Source organism: Schistocerca piceifrons, chromosome 3 (genome assembly GCF_021461385.2).
Source record: "Schistocerca piceifrons isolate TAMUIC-IGC-003096 chromosome 3, iqSchPice1.1, whole genome shotgun sequence".
In the NCBI taxonomy this organism is placed as follows: Eukaryota; Metazoa; Arthropoda; class Insecta; order Orthoptera; family Acrididae; genus Schistocerca; species Schistocerca piceifrons.
In genome coordinates, this window is record NC_060140.1 from 366,206,569 (window position 1) to 366,228,426 (window position 21,858).

A 21,858-nucleotide genomic window follows, 5' to 3' on the forward strand; every position below is an offset into this window, starting at 1 on the left:
AGAGTGAGCTAGTTGAACAGCATAGTGTTATGTCTCTGAGAGCACTGGCATAAACACACAAATAAAACACAGTGCTGTCATCACATGACTGTGCAAGTCACTAATGTACAACCATCTTCGAATGTCAGAAGTGGCACACATTTTAACACTAGAGAAGATCTGATCACAATTAGGGTCAATAAACATTTTGAACTGGGAATTGCTGAAGTACCAAAGGTAGGCATCCAGTACAAAATAAATCTTCTGTGCATGTACTGCTCATCTAGTGGCAATGTAGACACTTTTTTCAACAAATTAAGTGGAGTCCTGGAAAGTCTCAGGCCTCAAAATTAAAATAATAGTATGCAGAGACATGAACATAAACATAATTGTTGAAGATTAAATTAGTAACGCTACGAGGATATAGAAAAAACTTCGGTGTAAATGTTAAACCACGTACTTGCAAATACTGACAGGGAGAATATAAAGTATTTTACAGAGATGTTTGCTCTCTGATCATTACTTACAGATAATAAGGATATGTAGAAACCACAAAATTGAAGACCTACAACAAGTTCTTCTCTCAATGTAAATTACACACTATTTCTAGGACAATGGAAAATCGAACCTGGGATGATGTGTATATGGAAAATAATATACGTGCTAACGTCTCTAAATTCTTTATTATGTTTAATTTTTGAGCAGACATTTCCAAGAGTAATCACTTCAACAGCAGTAGTTATGAAAAACAGATGGATAACTGTGGCTATTCAAAAGTCCTCTGACACACTTCAATGCCTCAGTTCTTTAAGAAAGCACTGCACTAATCCATGGTTCAAAAATTACAGTCACAATTACAGAAAGATACAGAGGAGGGTACTGCTTGCTGAAAAAACATTCGCTGATAAAATAATACATAATGCTGAAAATTAACGGAAAGTAGTATGGTATGTCATAAAACACAAAACTGGAAAAAGAACGTAAGTGTAACAACATACAGATCGAAGATGGAAGTAGAGAAATTTTCATTTTCAGAACCTGCCAATTCCTAAGGATTTTCTAATTCTCTGGTACTGCAGAGAAGTTGCAACAAAATAATCCTAATGTGTAGCACCTGCAATGAATAATGCAGAAAGCACAATGGTGTTTCCCACAACAGAACTTGAAGTCAGGAAGATAATGAGCAAAAATAAGAAGTCAGTAGGCATAAATAAGGTTCCAGTCTCTGTTCTGAAGAGACACATAGACAGCATACAAAACCCATTAGCAAACATAATAAATGAGTCCTTTCAATCTAAATGTTTATATAAATAATATGCCCTCTAGTATTACAGGTAATTCTAAAATATTTCTGTTTGCTGTTGACACTAGCTTGGTAGTACAGGATGTTCTGTGCAACATTGGCTCTGTTTAAATAGTGCAGTTCATGATAAGTTCATGGCTTGTAGAAAATAAACTAATGCTAAATTACAGTAAGGCTCAGTTTTTAGAGTTTCTAACACACAATTCAACAAAACCTGACTTTTTAATTTCACAGAATGGGCATATGATTAGTGAAACTGAACAGTTCAAATTTCTAGGTGTTCAATTAGATAGTGAATTGTCATGGAAAGCCCACATTCACGATCTCATTCAAAGACTTAGCACTGCCATTTTTAACTATTCTAATGGTACCTGAAGTAAGTGATCATTCGACACAAGAATTAGTCTGCTTTGCTTATTTTCATTCACTTATGTCATATGGTATTATATTTTGGGGTAACTCTTCCCATTCTCAAAGGATATTTTTGGCTCAGGAATGAGGAGTTCGAGCAGTAAGTGGTGTAAGTTGTGTACGTTTGCGAACCTCTTGTCAACCCCTGTTCACTCGTCTGGGTATTCTGACAATGGCCTCTCAATATACATATTCTTTACTGTTGTTTGTTGTTAACAATATCAGCTTATTTCCAAGAATCAGCAGTTTTCACTCATTTAATACTACGCAGAAATCCAATCTGCATTTGGATCGCACTTGACTGATTGAGAGGGGTTATGCGACCAAACGGCAAGGTCATCAGTCCCGCAAATCCGAAGTTAGTCACAGAAGAAAGAGGGTCCGCTAAAAGTGGATGGATAGAGTCAAGGGAGTCAAATTATAAAATAATAAACATTAAACACACACAGTAAAAGGCATAAAAGGTGAGACCAAATCTAAAAACTGGAAGAAAGGGGCAGTCATGAGGTCAAACACCAAGAAGACGGTTGGATCGCACTTACTTAATTCTTGTGCAGAAAGGTGTGCAGTACACTTCTGCAACCATTTTCAATAAGCTACCACAAGAGTTCAAAAATCTCAGCAGTGATCCATGCACTTTCAAATCAAAACTGAAGAGTTTTCTCATGGGTCACTCCTCCTATTCTGCCGATTCCTATGTAATTTTGTTGACTGTATTTAGTTAAACTTATGGCTTGACTTTTTTTTTGGGTTCATAAACATTTTATCTTATATGTTATTACTTCTATCTTGTAATTTCATGTACTGACATGTTCCATGACCTTGGAGATTTGCTCCTCAATTTGGTCCTATGGAACTGTGTTTGTAAGTAAGTAAATAAATAAATGAAAGAAGTATGTATGAGTCATGCCCATGTTGTTACCTGCATGGCAGACATTTCATATTGGTGTCTGACCACACGGCATTGACAAGGCTTCTCCATTTGAAAGAATTCACTAGCAGTCTCACAAGATGGTGAATTTTAACCCAGAGTACTACACATCCAAGGAAGAAATGTGGTAATGCAGATGGACCAAGTCAAACAGTACAGGCATGACGATTTAGCCAATAAATAGTAGGTGGTACAGAATAGTGATCCTGACTGTCAGCAGCGTGCTTCACTGTATACAAACAACCACAATTGTGGAGAACTACTGGCAGTAGACCCAGGAAAAGAATGTGGAACAGTGTGCAAGGAATGAATTGATCATAAAATTGAGTAGGCTACTAAAAAAGTTTTCTAATGTAAACAGTGCACGTCATTCAAGCTGTGACGGTCGTACAAAGTAGTAGTATAGGATAGGACAAGAAAGAAAATGCTGAGTAATTACGTGAACCACAAGTACAAAAACTGGGATGAGCTGCTGGCATTGTAGTAGCCAGTCATGAATCTAAAATCCACAAAAGTAAGGGGCTCTTGCTATATAAAGTGGTATATGGACAACAAATGCCCTTCCTCTGTGTATTTTAGAAATCTTCATCAGCAGAAACTATTTCTTCAGTACATGCCTTTACCAAAGAATTGGAAGTCATCTGAAAGAAAGTTAACAGTGCTAACAACAGGAGGGCACAGGAGCAAGAGGTACTGCCCACTATAGGCTCCCACAACTGCCTTATCATTCATCCCTCACAGTCACACATTTAAAAATGAATACATTACAGGCCTAAAAGGAACCATGTTATCAGGTTAGAGGACTTGCAACTGTCATGATTGAGTATGGTTACCACTGATGGTGCTCAATACATACTGAGACGACATAAGTCATGGGACAGTGATATGCACATATGCAGATGCCATAGTATCGCATACACTAGGTATGAAAGACCAGTGCATTGGCAGAGCTGTCATCTGTATTCAGGTGATTTATGTGAAAAAGTTCCTAATGTGATTATGTCCACAGAATGGGAATTAACAGATTTCGAACATGGAATGGTTGTTGGAGCTAGATGTATGGGACATATCATTTCAAAATTGTTAGGGAATTCAATATTCCGAGATCCACAGCATCAAGAGTGCACCGAGAATACCAAATTTCAGGAATAACCTCTAACCATGGACAACACAGTGGCCAATGGCTTTCACTTACTGACCAAGACCAGTAACATATGTATAAAATTGTCAGTGCTAACAGACAAGCAACACTGCATGACGTAATTGCTGAAATCAATGTGGGATGTATGATGGATGTATCCATTAAGACTGTGTGGCAAAATTTGGTGTTTATGGGTTACAGCAGAAGGCTACTATTGCGAGTGCCTTTGCGAATAGCGTAACATCGCCTGCAGCGCTTCTCCAGGGCTCGAGACCATATCAGTTGCATCCTAGATGTCTGGAAAACCATGGCTGGTCAGATGAGTCCCACTTTTCAGTTTGTAAGAGCTGATGGTAGTGTTCAAGTGTGATGCAGACCCAATGAAGCCATGGGTCCAAGTTGTCAACACGGCACTGGACAAGTTGGTGGTGGCTCCATAATGGTGTGGGCTGTGCTTAATGGAATGAATTGCATCTTTTGTCTAACTGAACCAACTGAGACCATTTGCAGCCATTCATGGACTTCATGTTCCCAAATGATGATGGAATTTTTGTGGATGACAACGTGCCGTATCACCGGGTCACAGTATTTGTGATTGGTCTGAAGAACATTCTGAACAATTCAAGTGAATTATTTGGCCACCCAGACCACTTGGCATGAATCTCATCCAAAATTAATGGAACATCAACGAGAGGTCAGGTCATGCATAAAATCCTGTGTTGGCAACACTTTCACAATTATGGATAGGTATAGAGGCAGCATGGATCAATATTACTGCAGGGGACTTCAAATGACATGCTGAGTACATGCCACATCAAGTTGCTGCACTAGATCAGACAAAAGGAGCACAATATCAAAAGGTACTCCACAATTTTTGTCATGTCATTGTATTAGCTTATAAATTTTTGTATTATTGGTGCAGTGCCATGACATTTCAGAGATATTAAAAACACACACACACACACACACACACACACACACACACACACTTTGTTAGCATGGTGCCTAATTTAGTGGCCCTTGTCATTTCATTTTCAACACCATATAATGAGTGCACAGGCAAGCTTAATGTCTTATCAATGTGGAAGTTAGCTCGGGAGTATCTGCTCGACACAGTCTAAGACAAGTATGTGCAATCTTTGCTGACCTGCATGCCTTGTTCACATACACGACAACAGCGCTCCTAGCACATTAAGTCAAAACTATAGCGCCCGTGACTTCAATGGTTACGGGTAACACATTGATATGAATGGCACCCCTTTTCCACCAACAAATTATGTTCCAAAACAAGCATTTTTGAGAGTACTTTTGTGTATGTTCACCAAATCTTCAGATGTTTGCATTTATTTACATGTCATTAACATTGTCTCTTTACTTACGATGTTTTACAACAACTGTCTTAAAAATGTCCATTGTATAATTCTGCAACACCATTAATAAAGAAATAATGTTCACAACACAAATGAATGCAAAAAGATGGCATGACAGGCATCTTGAAATGTCATGGAGGAAAAATAAATGAGTGAACTGACAACAGATAATTAGTTTGTTCAACAAATTATAGACCCTGCTGCTGTTAATCAAATTGGCACAGTTTGCAAGTAGTCAGTAATTTTCATGCCATTGTTGCCTACTGGCAACATTTGCAATGTATCAATGTGTAGTGCAGATGTAGGCTGCATGCAGTAAATAACGTATGTGCATTTTAAGCACCATTCCAGAGGTGGAAATACTTCTCGCCCCAGCCCTTTCAGGTAGTAAGTTTTCTCCCACTCTACGCACACACATTAGCACAAGGGTCATAGCTTCATTGTTAGACTGGAAACATGTTTCTCTTTGTTGTTCAAATCCAGGATTGGTGAAATGGCATTGTGTATGCATGGAATAAGCAAACCTTTCACTGGTATTTGTCATGAGCCGCAAGCCTAAATCAAGCCAAGTGTCGGCGAAAATACACAAAAATATGTCCCTGGTGCAGTGCATTGCGAGGGCCTCACACTCTCTCTCCCTGAACCTCTTTGCTGGGCTGGGCTGCACTGAAACCAATGGCAGCCAGATTGTCCACAGAGGTCTAAGAATCCTTCCTGCAACCGCTACAGCAGTGCAAGCTGTTATTTAATAAACCTCACACTACTCACCCCAAAAGGGAAGACCATGAAATTTATGACTGTACAACAGTTCTTGCAAGTTTGCTAAAATGACTAACCCCATCAATCTTGAACTGTAACTCCCCAGTCTAACTAGTACCATCCACATATGAGTATTGACCTTCAGTGGTGCCCTGGAAGCACTGATACTGATATTGTCATTAAACTTTTGCTAATACAAATACTTCAATTCGTTCACACTGATATAAAACATTTTTATCAATTAAAAAATATTATCTGTCCTGAGCAACTGTCCCACAATTCCAGCATTGTACAATAAGTATTTTGATATTACCAAAAATTACATTTATTATTGTTTTTTAGCTAGAGTGGTAAACTTTAAACAAAATGTATCTAAAATAAAATTAAATCTGACATATTTACCAAATGGTCCCAAGCGATAATTGATACTGACAAACACTACTCCACGGTCCATCAGAAATTCGGGACCATAATAATTTGAGGTTCCTGCTCCTGATGACCAACTTCCTCCATGTATCCACACCATAACAGGTAACTTTGATTCATGTTCCTGGACTGAAATCTTTGAAACAGAACAGTGAATAATCAACATTAAATTGCAGTTCATATATTAAGTATAAAAACACTTTAAATGTGAAAAAGAATTATTTATCAACTGAATGTCTGTGAAAGAAAGATTTCTTAGTTGCTCAGAAACTATTTTATGATTATAATGTGCCACGATGAATATGGGTGTAATTTAAATGAGTGTGTGTGTGTTAGTGCCAAATGAAGTAACAACTGCTGTGTATTATGCAAGAATGAGGAAATGGCTCTTAGTATTAGATGACTGACATGGGGAACACAGGAAACCTCAACAGTTATTATCTTTTGAGCTAAAGCATGTGCTCTCTGCTCTGTTCTGTGGTCACTGTCCACCGAAAGATCCCATATCATGAGGATAGCACACTAGTTCTGGTCGATGGCATCCTTTGCTTTAAGCAAGGTATCACTTCTCACTTCATTGGCTACATCTCGTATATTTTGCAAAATAGTTCTTGGAGAATGCTAAATCTCTTGTGTAATCACTGTGGTGTACTCAGCACCAATGCTAATTGATGCTTATTGAAGACTACAAAGTGCTCTCCACTGACAATGCTGAAGGGCCATAGATACAACACACATCAGCACGCACTTTTCACTCATTGTGTCTTTATCGCTCTTCAAAACTGTGGTGAATGTCAAATGTACGATAATTTTGCAGTTACGTTTTGTATGCTCACATTGTTTCCCCCTTGTATATGAGTGATGATTCAGATCACACTTTTTTCATTTAGAATGTAACTCACAGAACCACAAGTATCCCCTACAGCCACTATCTGGAACCAAAAATAGCATTTACGTACATTTGTTCTGTCACAAAGCACCTATACCTTTTTCTTAGCTCTTTAACACAATGAATGATTCTTATTTACTTATTTATTTATTTTGAAACTAGAGACCAAGAAAACAGCAGAAACAATAAATATTAAGTTTATTAGACCTACCCCCATGAACCATGGACCTTGCCGTTGGTGGGGAGGCTTGCGTGCCTCAGCGATACAGATGGCCGTACCGTAGGTGCAACCACAATGGAGGGGTATCTGTTGAGAGGCCAGACAAACGTGTGGTTCCTAAAGAGGGGCAGCAGCCTTTTCAGTAGTTGCAGGGGCAACAGTCTGGATGATTGACTGATCTGGCCTTGCAACACTAACCAAAATGGCCTTGCTGTGCTGGTACTGCGAACAGCTGAAAGCAAGGGGAAACTACAGCCGTAATTTTTCCCGAGGACATGCAGCTTTACTGTATGGTTAAATGATGATGGCGTCCTCTTGGGAAAAATATTCCAAAGGTAAAATAGTCCCCCATTCGGATCTCCGAGCGGGGACTACTCAAGAAGACGTCGTTATGAGGAGAAAGAAAACTGGCGTTCTACAGATCGGAGCATGGAATGTCAGATCCCCTAATTGGGTAGGTAGGTTAGAAAATTTAAAAAGGGAAATGGATAGGTTGAAGGCAGATATAGTGGGAATTAGTGAAGTTCGGTGGCAGGAGGAACAAGACTTTTGGTCAGGTGAATACAGGGTTATAAATAAAAAATCAAATAGGGGTAATGCAGCATTAGGTTTAATAATGAATAAAAAAATAGGAGTGCGGGTAAGCTACTACCAACAGCATAGCGAACGCATTATTGTGGCCAAGATAGACACGAAGCCCATGCCTACTACGGTAGTACAAGTTTATATGCCAACTAGCTCTGCAGATGATGAAGAAATTGATGAAATGTATGATGAGATAAAAGAAATTATTTAGGTAGTGAAGGGAGACGAAAATTTAATAGTCATGGGTGACTGGAATTCGAGAGTAGGAAAAGGGAGAGAAGGAAACATAGTGGGTGAATATGGATTGGGGAAGAGAAATGAAAGAGGAAGCCGTCTGGTAGAATTTTGCACAGAGCATAACTTAATCATAGCTAACACTTGGTTCAAGAATCATAAAAGAAGGTTCTATACATGGAAGAATCCTGGAGATACTAGAAGGTATCAGATAGATTATATAATGGTAAGACAGAGATTTAGGAACCAGGTTTTAAATTGTAAGACATTTCCAGTGGCAGATGTGGATTCTGACCACAATCTGTTGGTTATGAACTGTAGATTAAAACTGAAGAAACTGCAAAAAGGGGGGAATTTAAGGAGATGGGACCTGGATAAACTGAAAGAACCAGAGGTTGTACAGAGTTTCAGGGGGAGCATAAGGGAACAATTGACAGGAATGGGGGAAAGAAATACAGTAGAAGAAGAATGGGTAGCTCTGAGGGATGAAGTAGTGAAGGCAGCAGAGGATCAAACAGGTAAAAAGACGAGGGCTAACAGAAATGCTTGGGTAACAGAAGAAATATTAAATTTAATTGATGAAAGGAGAAAATATAAAAACGCAGTAAATGAAGCAGGCAAAAAGAAATACAAACGTCTCAAAAATGAGATCGACAGGGAGTGCAAAATGGCTAAGCAGGGATGGCTAGAGGACAAATGTAGGGATGTAGAGGCTTATCTCACTAGGGGTAAGATAGATACTGCCTACAGGAAAATTAAAGAGATCTTTGGAGAAAAGAGAACCACTTGTATGAATATCAAGAGCTCAGATGGAAACCCAGTTCTAAGCAAAGAAGGGAAGGCAGAAAGGTGGAAGGAGTATATAGAGAGTCCACACAAGGGCGATGTTCTTGAGGACAATATTATGGAAATGGAAGAGGATGTGGACGAAGATGAAATGGGAGATATAATATTGCATGGAGAGTTTGACAGAGCACTGAAAGACCTGAGTCGAAACAAGGCCCCGGGAGTAGACAACACTCCATTAAAACTACTGACGGCCTTGGGAGAGCCAGTCGTGGCAAAACTCTACAATCTGGTGAGCAAGATGTATGAGACAGGCGAAATACCCTCAGACTTCAAGAAGAATATAATAATTCCAAACCCAAAGAAAGCAGGTGTTGACAGATGTGAAAATTACCGAACTATCAGTTTAATAGGTCACAGTTGCAAAATACTAACGCGAATTCTTTACTGACGAATGGAAAAACTGGTAGAAGCTGACCTCGGCGAAGACCAGTTTGGATTCTGCAGAAATGTTGGAACACGTGAGGCAATATTGACCCTACGACTTATCTTAGAAGCTAGATTATGGAAAGGCAAACCTACATTTCTAGCATTTGCAGACTTAGAGAAAACTTTTGACAATGTAGACTGGAATACTCTCTTTCAAATACAGGGAGCGAAAGGCTATTTATAATTTGTACAGAAACCAGATGGCAGTTATAAGAGTCGAGGGACATGAAAGGGAAGCAGCGGTTGGGAAGGGAATGAGACAGGGTTGTAGCCTGTCCCCAATGTTATTCAATCTGTATATTGAGCAAGCAGTAAAGGAAACAAAAGAAAAATTCGGAGTAGGTATTAAAGTCCATGGAGAAGAAATAAAAACGTTGAGATTCGCCGATGACATTGTAATTCTGTCAGAGAGAGCAAAGGACTTTGAAGAGCTGTTGAACGGAATGGATAGAGTATTGAAAGGAGGATATAAGATGAACATCAACAAAAGTAAAATGAGGATAATGGAATGTAGTCGAATTAAGTCAGGTGATGCTGAGGGAATTAGATTAGGAAATGAGACACTTAAGGCAGTAAAGGAGTTTTGCTATTTGGGGAGCAAAATAACTGATGATGGTCGAAGTGGAGAGGATATAAAATGTAGACCGGCAATGGCAAGGAAAGCGTTTCTGAAGAAGAGAAATTTGTTAACATCGAGTACAGATTTAAATGTCAGGAAGTCGTTTATGAAAGTATTTGTATGGAGTGTAGCCATGTATGGAAGTGAAACATGTACGATAAATAGTTTGGACAAGAAGAGAATAGAAGCTTTCGAAATGTGGTGCTACAGAAGGATGCTGAAGATTAGATGGGTAGATCACATAACTAATGAGGAGGTATTGAATAGAATTGGGGAGAAGAGGAGATTGTGGCACAATTTGACCAGAAGAAGGGATCAGTTGGTAGGACATGTTCTGAGGCATCAAGGGATCACTAATTTAGTATTGAAGGGCAGCGTTGAGGGTAAAAATCGTAGAGGGAGACCAAGAGATGAATACACTAAGCAGATTCAGAAGGATGTAGGTTGCAGTAAGTACTGGGAGATGAAGAAGCTTGCACAGGGTAGAGTAGCATGCAGAGCTGCATCAAACCAGTCTCAGGACTGAAGACAACAACAACAACAACAACAACAACAACAACAGACTCACAATGACACCAAGTCAAAATCTGGTGGATAGTTCTTTCAGTAAATAAGAAATATTCAAACTGTTTGATGAAACTGAAGGATCACTTTTTTAACTGCAACACATGTTGGTATCCCTGAACCATAGTCCACAACAGCTTTATAGGTTTATGTGCAACTGAAGCTTATATTACATGGTGAGTGAAAGAAATGGATCAGTTTTTACACCTGCAATCCTCCACTGATCAGAAACTGAAAGAGGCATGAAAATAAAATTTAAGCACTTATTTCAAATGGTTGTACGGGACACCTCATTCTGTGTGTCATTTCATTTCATTTCAAAATTCCTAATAAAATTAAACAGCTACTGGCTAGAAATTATCCGTCTGTGACTACTTCAGCTCAATACCAGTCTGCTAACATTCACAGGATGTCCTCCTACACCATGACATCTCTGTACTAAAAGGCACTCTAGTGTGTAAGAGTCTCACACGTGCAGCAGAAACTCACAGGATTGTTGTGCTTTGTGTCAGTCACTGGCTCCTCATTCCATTACGTCTCGTGGCTGTGAATATCAAACAATGTGGCTACAAGTGAGTCTGAAGGCTGAGATTACTGGCTCTAAAATTAAGCAAATTTTACTCTGAGTTTTTGCCAATAGATGTTTGCTCTAAGAAGGATGCTTGTGTAAATGAAAGATGTTTATGTTAATGAGTTTGTTAACAAGAGCAATATGCTGCAAGTGCCACACACATCTTACACACCAGATGGAAGAGTTTTGTCATGGATGACTTTCCCAAGGTGATCAGTAGTTCTCCAGAATGTCCTCCCCTCCCAGGGCCTTACACCCAAACCTCCAAATGTTGGACACTCAGACCTGGACAAAACACTGTATGCTGATAGACTATCAACCACAACTCAAATTTAGTTCGTACTATGTGCTGTCTTCCAGAAGAACAGGCGTAAACGTTAATTAAAAGTAACGCCAGAACTACCAGAGCATGTGAAAGGCATTTCTGCGAGGTATCTGGTTTCCATACGGGAGTTGGTAGAGCGCTCGATCGGCATCCGCGGTTCAAATCCTACAAACAACTTTTTTTTCCTTTACTGCATTGTGTGTGAAAGTGTTATGTGGGACAACATTTTCCTGACATGTAAAAAGGCATTTTGGAGTTTGTAGAAATGTACTTTTGGGAAACAGACGTGACTTGTGATGAAGCAGCTAGTGCATTTGTAGTCTCACAGAATAAACAGAAACAGTGAGACAAAAGAATAAAGAAACAGTTGCATCACAAGTGTGGAAGTAGTAGTAGTAGTAGTAGTAGTAGTAGTAATAATAATAACAACAATAATAACAATAACAATAAGTGACTGCAGATGGTAGTGCCACATACATTAGCTGTATTATTTCATTTGTGCTTACTACTGTTAGTTTTATTGTGTGTACTACTACTACTACTACTACTACTACTACTACTCCCACTACCACCACCACCACCACCACTACTTCCACACATGTGATGCAATTGTTTCTGTATTTTTCTGTTCTGTGAAATTACAAAGGTACTCTATAGATTTACTACTTTCAAATAAATGAATCAAAAGCAGACTGCCAAGAGGACATTGTTGTAAACTCGAAACAGCCCTTTTACATGTCGGGAAAATAATGTTCCATTTAACACTTTCACACACAATACACTGGGGAAAAAAAATAATTTGCCCTCATTGGGATTTGAACCCCAGTCCCATAAAATGAAAACAAACAAAATGAACCCCCGGATTTTTTGTACAACAATCTACCGCACTACCAACTCACTCACGAAAACAACATACAATTTGGCTCACAGATATGCTTTTTGTGTGCTCTGGTAGTTTTGGTATTACTATGAATCAACTTTTATGCCCATTCTGCTTGACGACAGAACATAATACAAACTAAATCGGAGTTTTGGTTGATACTCTATCGACACACAATGTATGGTCCAGATCTGAGTGTATGATATCTGGAGGTTTTGATGTTAGGTCTTTCAGTGCAGTCAAATTCTTCTTGCATAATATTGCCTTGAAGTTCACCTTTTTTGTACACATCCTCTATGTACTCCTTCCACCTTTCAGCTTTCCCTTCTTTGCTTATGACGAGCTTTCCATCTGTTGTTGTTGTTGTTGTTGTTGTTGTTGTGGTGGTGGTCTTCAGTCCTGAGACTGGTTTGGTGCAGCTCTCCATGCTACCCTATCCTGTGCAAGTTTCTTCATCTCCCAGTACCTACTGCAACCTACATCCTTCTGAATCTGCTTATTGTATTCATCTCTTCGTCTCCCTCTACCATTTTTACCCTCCACGCTCCCCTCCAATGCTAAATTTGTGATCCCTTGATGCCTCAGAACATGTCCTAACAACCTGTCCCTTCTTCTCGTCAAGTCGTGCCACAAACTCCTCTTCTCCCCAATTCTATTCAATACCTCCTCATTAGTTATGTGGTCTACCCATCTAATCTTCAGCATTCTTCTGTAGCACCACATTTCGAAAGCTTCTATTCTCTTCCTGTCCAAACTATTCATCGTCCATGTTTCATACTCCATACAAATACTTTCAGAAACGACTTCCTGACATTTAAATCTATACTCGATGTTAAAAAATTTCTCTTCTTCAGAAACGCTTTCCTTGCCATTGCCAGTCTACATTTTATATCCTCTCTACTTTGACTATCATCAGTTATTTGGCTCCCCAAATAGCAAAACTCCTTTACTACTTTAAGCGTCTCATTTCCTAATCTAGTTCCCTCAGCATCACCCGACTTAATTTGACTACATTCCATTATCCTCGTTTTGCTTTTGTTGATGTTCATCTTATATCCTCCTTTCAAGACACTGTTCATTCCATTCAACTGCTCTTCCAAGTCCTTTGCTTTCTTTGACAGAATTACAACATCATCAGCGAACCTCAACGTTTTTATTTCTTCTCCATGGATTTTAATACCTACTCCAAATTTTTCTTTTGTTTCCTTTACTGCTTGCTCAAAATACAGATTGAATAACATCGGGGAGAGGCTACAACCCTGTCTCACTCCCTTCCCAACCACTGCTTCCCTTTCATGCCCCTCGACTCTTATAACTGCCATCTGGTTTCTGTACAAATTGTAAATAGCCTTTCGCTCCCTGTATTTTACCCCTGCCACCTTCAGAATTTGGAAGAGAGTATTCCAGTCAACATTGTCAAAAGCTTTCTCTAAAGTCTACAAAAGCTAGAAACGTAGATTTGCCTTTCCTTAATCTTTCTTCTAAGGTAAGTCGTAAGGTCAGTATTGCCTCACGTGTTCCAATATTTCTACGGAATCCAAACTGATCTTCCCCGATGTCGGCTTCTACCAGTTTTTCCATTCGTCTGTAAAGAATTTGTGTTAATATTTTGCATCTGTGACTTATTAAACTGATATTTCGGTAATTTTCACATCTGTCAACACCTGCTTTCTTTGGGATTGGAATTATTATATTCTTCTTGAAGTCTGAGGGTATTTCGCCTGTCTCATACATCTTCCTCACCAGATGGTAGAGTTTTGTCAGGACTGTCTCTCCCAAGGCCGTCAGCAGTTCTAATGGAATACTGTCTACTCCCGGGGCCTCGTTTCGGCTCAGGTCTTTCAGTGCTCTGTCAAACTCTTCACGCAGTATCGTATCTCCCATTTCATCTTCATCTACATTCTCTTCCATTTCTATAATATTGTCCTCAAGTACATCGCCCTTGTATAGACCCTCTATATACTCCTTCCACCTTTCTGCTTTCCCTTCTTTGCTTAGAACTGGGTTTCCATCTGAGCTCTTGATATTCATACAAGTGGTTCTCTTTTCTCCAAAGGTCTCTCTAATTTTCCTGTAGGGAGTATCTATCTTACCCCTAGTGAGATAAGCCTCTACATCCTTACATTTGTCCTCTAGCCATCCCTGCTTAGCCATTTTGCACTTCCTGTCTATCTCATTTTTGAGACGTTTGTATTCCTTTTTGTCTGCTTCATTTACTGCGTTTTTATATTTTCTCCTTTCATCAATTAAATTCAATATTTCTTCTGTTACCCAAGGGTTTCTACCAGCCCTCATCTTTTTACCTATTTGATCCTCTGCTGCCTTCACTATTTCATACCTTAAAGCTACCCATTCCTCTTCTACTGTATTTCTTTCCCCCATTCCTGTCAATTGTTCCCTTATGCTCTCCCTGAAACTCTGTACAACCTCTGGTTCTTTCAGTTTATCCAGGTCCCATCTCCTTAAATTTCCACCTTTTTGCAGTTTCTTCAATTTTAATCTGCAGTTCATAACCAATAGATTGTGGTCAGAATCCACATCTGCCCCTGGAAATGTCTTACAATTTAAAACCTGGTTTCTAAATCTCTGACTTACCATTATATAATCTATCTGATACCTTTTATTACCTCCGGGATTCTTCCATGTATACAACCTTCTTTTATGATTCTTGAACCAAGTGTTAGCTATGATTAAGTTATGCTCTGTGCAAAATTCTACCAGACGGCTTCCTCTTTCATCTCTTTTTTTCCATCTAACAAGGGAACCTCCCCATCGCACCCCCCTCAGATTTAGTTATAAGTTGGCACAGTGGATAGGGCTTCAAAAACTGAACACAGATCAATCGACAAAACAGGAAGAAGTTGTGTGGAACTATGGAAAAATAAGCAAAATATACTACCTGAGTAGTCCATGTGCAACATAGGTAACATCAAGGAGACCTTGAGCTCAGGAGCGCCATGGTCCCGTGGTTAGCGTGAGCAGCTGCGTAACGAAAGGTCCTTGGTTCAAGTCTTCCCTCGAGTGAGAAATTTTTTTTCTTTATTTTCGCAAAGTTATGATCTGTCAGTTTGTTCATTGACGTCTCTGTTCACTGTAATAAGTTTAGTGTCTGTGTTTTGCGACCGCACCGCAAAACCGTGCGATTAGTAGACGAAAGGACGTGCCTCTCCAATGGGAACTGAAAACATTTGATTGCAAGGTCATAGGTCAACCGATTCCTCCACAGGAAAACACGTCTGATATATTCTATACGACACTGGTGACGGCATGTGCGTCACATGACAGGAATATGTTGTCGACCCACCTAACTTGTACACTTGGCGAATGGGTAAAAAGATTCTTCTACCTTGCCCGATTTAGGTTTTCTTGTGGACGTGATAATCATTCCCAAAAAAGTTATGAAAACATAAGAGTTTGTTGGTTGGTTGGTTGTTTGAGGTTAAAGGGACCAAACAGCAAGGTCATCAGTCCCTTGTTTCAAATAGACTCCATTCTGCTAACGGGACATCTCAGTATAGTCAGAAAAATAAAACGGATAAAGGGGAAACGTAAAAGGGCAGTCACGTTGTCATTAGTAAAAACAAATGAGGGAAGTTGGCAAGAGAACGAACCCAACACTATGCTGAATCAGCATAGGCAAGACCACCTGTGACTTAAAAGGTACAACTGCTATAATGCAGAAAGTACGTATGGGAATAGAAAAACTAACCAAGCCTTAAAAAGAAGGGGTAAAAACAGAGTAAACGGGAAAGAAAAGAGGATTCCAGTCAGGGAGGTGAATCGGGAATCTCTGAACACTGCCTACAGTGGGAGACACCCAAACACTCACCGCCCTGCCCCAACACCAGAGGGAGATTAAAAACTTTAAAACTGAGAATAAAAACCACTCTCCTGGAGGAAACCTAGAACCAGAGAGACCATCCGGGAATCGTCAGCCAACATCAAAGGTAAAGTGTGGGGGAGTCTGTACTTAGCACGCAGAGCCAAAAGAAGGGGGCATTCAACCAAAATGTGGGCCACTGACTGGAAGGCTCCACAACCACATAGCGGGGGTGGCTCATCACGCAAAAGGAAACCATGGGTCAGCCTGGTATGGCCAATGCGGAGACGACACAGTGTGGTCGAGTCCTTGCGGGAGAGGCTAAAGGAAGAACGCCATGGGCCTGTATTCACCTTAATGGCACGAAGTTTATTAGACAGTGGAGTAGCCTCCCAAGAATTGGCCCATGACTGTGCAAAGTGGGATTTGATGTGAAGCCGTAAATCCGCTGCAGGAGGGGTTACGGAAAACGGGGGGTAAGTAACTGCTCCCCCAGCCAAACGATCAGCGAGCTCATTACCCGGGATACCCACATGGCCCGGGACCCATAAGAAGTCAATGGAACAAGCAGCACGGTGAAGATCAGCGAGATGGTCATGGATGGCAGAGACCAAGGGATGGCGCGAAAAACACCGGTCAATAGCAAGAAGGCCACTCATCGAGTCCGTACATAACAAAACGCGGTTGTGTTGGGATTGTTTAATAAAGGTAAGGGCCCGGGAAATTGCCATCAATTCCGCAGTAAACACCCCACATGTAGGTGGCAGCAGATGATTTTCCGTTCCAACAGAGGACGTGAAGGCATACCCAACATGATCAGCAGATTTAGAGCCATCAGTGTAAAAAATAACAGCATCCCGAAACTCCCATAAAATTTGGCGGAAAAAGGTACGGAACACCACCGGGGGGATGGAATCTTTCGGTCCGCGGCGGAGATCCATCCGAAGTCGAGGCCGAGGAACTAACCAAGGAGGGGTGGAGGGGAGGGAGCGAGGAAGACAGGACAAAGAAGGAAGCCGAAAATCACGGGTAAGAGACGCAAGGCGCAGCCCAACCGGTAAACCCGCCCGAGGGCGGGAGTCAGGCGGGCGACGTCCATGGTCTGGGAATAGGATAGAATAGGAAGGATGAGCGGGAGAAGAACGGATAGTAAGGGCATAAGACACCAGAAGCTGGGACCGCCGAACAGAAAGGGGGGGGATCCCAGCTTCAACCAGGAGACTATCAACAGGGCTAGTAGGGAAGGCACCGGTGGCCAAACGGATACCACGATGGTGGACTGGATCCAGCACGTGCAGCGTGGAAGGAGCAGCTGAACCATAAACTTGACAACCATAGTCCAAACGTGACAGAACTAGAGCACGATAAAGACGGAGGAGGAGGGAACGGTCCGCACCCCAGGAGGAGTGGGCAAGGAAGCGAAGGACATTAAGTTTACGGAAACATCCTACCTTCAGGAGTCTGATATGGGGCAGCCAAGTGAGCTTGTTGTCGAAAAGAAGACCTAGGAAACGAAACTGTGGAACCACAGGCAATCTTTGTGCAGCGAGATAGAGCTCTGGATCAGGGTGGACCGTAGTACGGCGACAGAAGTGGACCACCCGCGATTTTAAAGGAGAGAATTGAAACCCGTGGGAGAGGGTCCATGCAGAGGCACGCCGTATAGCCACCTGGAGCTGCCGTTCTGCAGATGGCATCGAGGAGGAACTAACCCAAATGCAGAAATCATCCACATACAGGGCAGGGGCGACCAAGGGACCGACAGAGGCCACAAGTCCATCGATAGCAATGAGGAAAAGAAGGACACTCAAGACCGAACCCTGTGGGATGCCCGTCTCCTGGGTCCGTGGAGAACTAAAAGCAGTACCAACTCGAACTCTGAATGACCGATGGATCAGGAACTGGCGGATAAAAATCGGGAGTGGGCCCCGAAGACCCCACTGATGAAGGGTTAGTAAGATGTGATGGCGCCAGGCCGTGTCATAGGCCTTGCGAAGGTCAAAAAACACTGCAACCAAATGGCGGCGCTGGGAAAAAGCCTGCCGAACTGCGGATTCCAAGCGAAGCAAATGATCGATTGGAGATCGTCCCTCTCGAAAGCCACACTGGTAAGGGGACAATAGATCCCGAGATTCGAGGACCCAAGTGAGCCGACGGGCTACCAGCCGTTCAAGTAACTTACAACCAACATTGGTCAAATTAATTGGCCGATAGCTGTCAACAGATAGGGGGTTCTGACCAGGCTTAAGGACAGGAACCACAATGCTATCCCTCCACTGAGAAGGGAAGTCACCCTGGAGCCAGATACGGTTAAACACCCGAAGAAGATGGTGCCGTTGTGGAGCACTGAGATGTTGAAGCAGCTGGTTATGAATGGAATCTGGGCCAGGAGCCGTATCATGAGAAGCAGATAGAGCAGAAAGAAATTCCCATTCAGTGAAAGGTTCGTTGTAAGATTCTGACTCACAAGTGGTGAAACATAAGGTGACAGCTTCAGCCTGCTGTTTTTGATGAAGGAAAGCAGCTGGATAGGAGGCCGACGCTGATGCCACTGCAAAATGGGTCGCAAGATGTTCTGCAAGAACTAATGGGTCCGTACAAATGCCATCTGGGAGGTGAAGGCCTGGGAGGGTGGACTGCCGATGGCAACCTTGGAGAGAGCGAAGTGTAGCCCATACCCGTGACAGAGGGACAGTGGAACCAAGGGAAGAAACGAATCGTTCCCAACATATCCGCTTGCTCTGTTTGATTAAATAACGGGCTTTAGCGCGAAGGCGCTTAAAGGTAGAAAGGCTGGCTACAGATGGGTGCCTCTTAAAGTGTTGCAAAGCTCGACGGCGATCACGGATGGCAATGGCAATGGCCGTACTCCACCACGGGACTTGCCGACGACGAAATTGTCCAGATGAGCGCGGGACAGCAAGGTTAGCAGCGCGAACAATCGCGTCAGACACGTCACGTAGGACGTCATCAATACAACCCGACAAAGAGGGAGAAAACTCGACCTGTGCAGTATATAGAGGCCAATCGGCGCGGTGGAAAGACCAACGAGGTAACCTCTCCATCGGGGAGCGGGAAGGGAGCGTGATAATCAACGGGAAATGGTCACTATCACAAAGGTCGTCGTGTGGCGACCAGTGTAATGAAGGGAGGAGAGAGGGAGAAGAAAGAGAAAGATCAATGGCAGAAAAGGTACCAGGACCAGCACTGAAATGAGTAGGGGAGCCATCATTAAGAAGGCACAGGTCGTGGTCTGCAATAAATTGGTCGATAAGAAGACCTCGTCTAGATGGAAAGGCACTGCCCCACAAAGGATGATGAGCATTAAAATCCCCAAGGAGGAGGAAGGGAGGAGGAAGTTGCTGAAGAAGGGTGGTTAAGGCAGCAGGTGTAAGAGTCCTGTCAGGAGGGAGATAAAGATTGCATACTGTGACTGCAGAGTCTAAGTGGACCCTAACAGCAACTGCTTCCAATGTAGTTTGGAGAGGAATCCACGTGCTAGCAATGTCTGTACGGACCAACGTACAAACGCCACCAGAAGCCCGCAAGGGTCCGACCCGATTTCGACAGAAAACACGGAACCCACGGAGGGTCGGTGAGTGAGCATCAGTAAAATGAGATTCCTGGAGAACCACACAAGCTGCTGAGTAGGACGAAAGAAGGGATTTCAATTCCGGAAGGTGACGATAGTAGCCATTACAATTCCATTGGAGAACCACAGAACGATGGTTTAAATGAGGGCTGAACACGCTAAATCCAGTCATACCGCCGGGTCCCCACCCGTCACCGACAAGGAGGGGGCGACATCCATAAACGACAGGTCAGAATCCGGTTGTGAAGCCGGGGAAGGGACCTCCGGTGACACCAGAGGCTCTTTGTCCCGGGACTTATGTTTCTTCTTCTTTTCAGGCTGAGTTCGAGGAGGGCTGTGTGGCATAATGGAGCCAGCTGCAGCAAGATCAGGAACAGAAAGTGACCGGGCGACCTGGGGGCCGATAGACCGCGGCTCTCGCGGTCGCCGCGCTGCAGCAGACCTTTGACCTGGAAGGTGCCGGGAAGGGGCATCCCGGGAGAGGCGCCCTTGACCGGCAGACGCCGAAGGAGTGGGACACTTCTCCGGCTGGGGAGGGGGAGCAGCGCCCAGGGGAGAAGGTGTGGGAGCCGCAGGGGAGGGGGGAAGGAGAGGGGTCCGGGATGGGGGTAAGGAAGGGGGAGGAAGGGATGAAGATGTAACCAAGGCGTAACTAGATGTCATGGACACAGGGTGCAATCGTGCATATTTCTTACGGGCCTCTGTGTAGCTTAAACGATCAAGAGACTTATACTCCTGTATCTTTTTTTCTTTCTTATAGACTGGGCAATCTGCTGAACGTGGAGAATGACTACCATGACAATTTACACATACAGGAGGGGGAACACAGGGACTCCCCTCATGGAGTGGACGTCCACAGTCACCACAGAGAGGGTCCTGGGTACAGCGAGAAGACATGTGGCCAAAACGCAAGCACTTAAAACACCGCATAGGAGGTGGGATGTACGGCTTCACATCACAGCGATAGACCATAATCTTAACTTTCTCAGGAAGGGTATCCCCTTCAAAGGCCAGGATAAAGGCACCAGTATCAATACGATTATCTTTAGGACCCTTCTGAACACGCCGAACAAAGTGAACACCCCGCCGTCCGAGATTGTCCCGAAGTTCCTCATCAGTTTGAAGGATGAGGTCTCTGTGAAAAATCACACCTTGTACCATATTTAGAGACTGGTGAGGGGTAATGGACACGGGAATTGTGCCAAGATGGGTACAGGCACGAAGGGCCGCAGATTGGGCAGCCGAAGCAGTTTTTATCAGTAACGAACCCGACCGCATCTTGCTCAGGGAGTCCACTTCGCCGAACTTGTCTTCAATGTGTTCCACAAAGAATAAAGGTTTGACACTGGTGAAAGTATCTCCATCAGTCCTGGTGCAAACTAGATAACGGGGGAAAGGTTTTGCCCCTAGACGACGGGCCTGACCCTCCTCCCAGGGGGTAGCCACGGAAGGGAAGGCCGAAGGGGCAAGAGAAGCAGCACTTGAGGAATCAGTACCACGCAGAGAGACGGCCGCAGAAGAGCGGCCAGAGGTTTGGACCCTTATGCGTTTCATCTGCATAGCGTCCGCCCTGATACCACCCACTCCGATCAGGGGCTCTCCTCACGGGCGCCACCCAGCCACAGCAAGGGCCGTCTGGCACGGCGGCCATTGCCGGGAGTTCCGATGCTCCAGGATGACGAGCAACCACTCCAAGGCATGCATGAGGAGGTCACAGCTCAGGTATCAGAAGTGTGATCCCTGTGTGTTCAGGGGGCTCAACCAAAAGGGTACATAGCGACCCCACCACACGGGCTGGCTACCGTGCTGGCTATGCACCCTAGCATCAGACAACGACGTAGAAGAAAGGTGGAATATACTAGGAGGGCACACGTCGGAGACACTAGGTAAGGTGCTCTTCCCCAAATGGCTCACACTACGGAAGAGAAATTTTGGAATGGAGGTCAAACCCCAGAGGGGGACCA

At 42.9% G+C, this 21,858-nt stretch overlaps 1 protein-coding gene across 2 annotated transcripts in view; it reads right to left on the reverse strand.

The window, feature by feature from the left end:
* LOC124788043 (venom carboxylesterase-6-like) overlaps window positions 1-21,858 on the reverse strand; it is a 147,887-nt gene that overhangs the window by 75,208 nt on the left and 50,821 nt on the right. For both annotated transcript variants that reach the window (XM_047255102.1, XM_047255103.1), the window contains exon 3: window positions 6,297-6,456. In XM_047255102.1, the coding sequence (XP_047111058.1) occupies window positions 6,297-6,456 (160 nt within the window). The remainder of the gene's footprint in view (window positions 1-6,296; window positions 6,457-21,858) is intronic.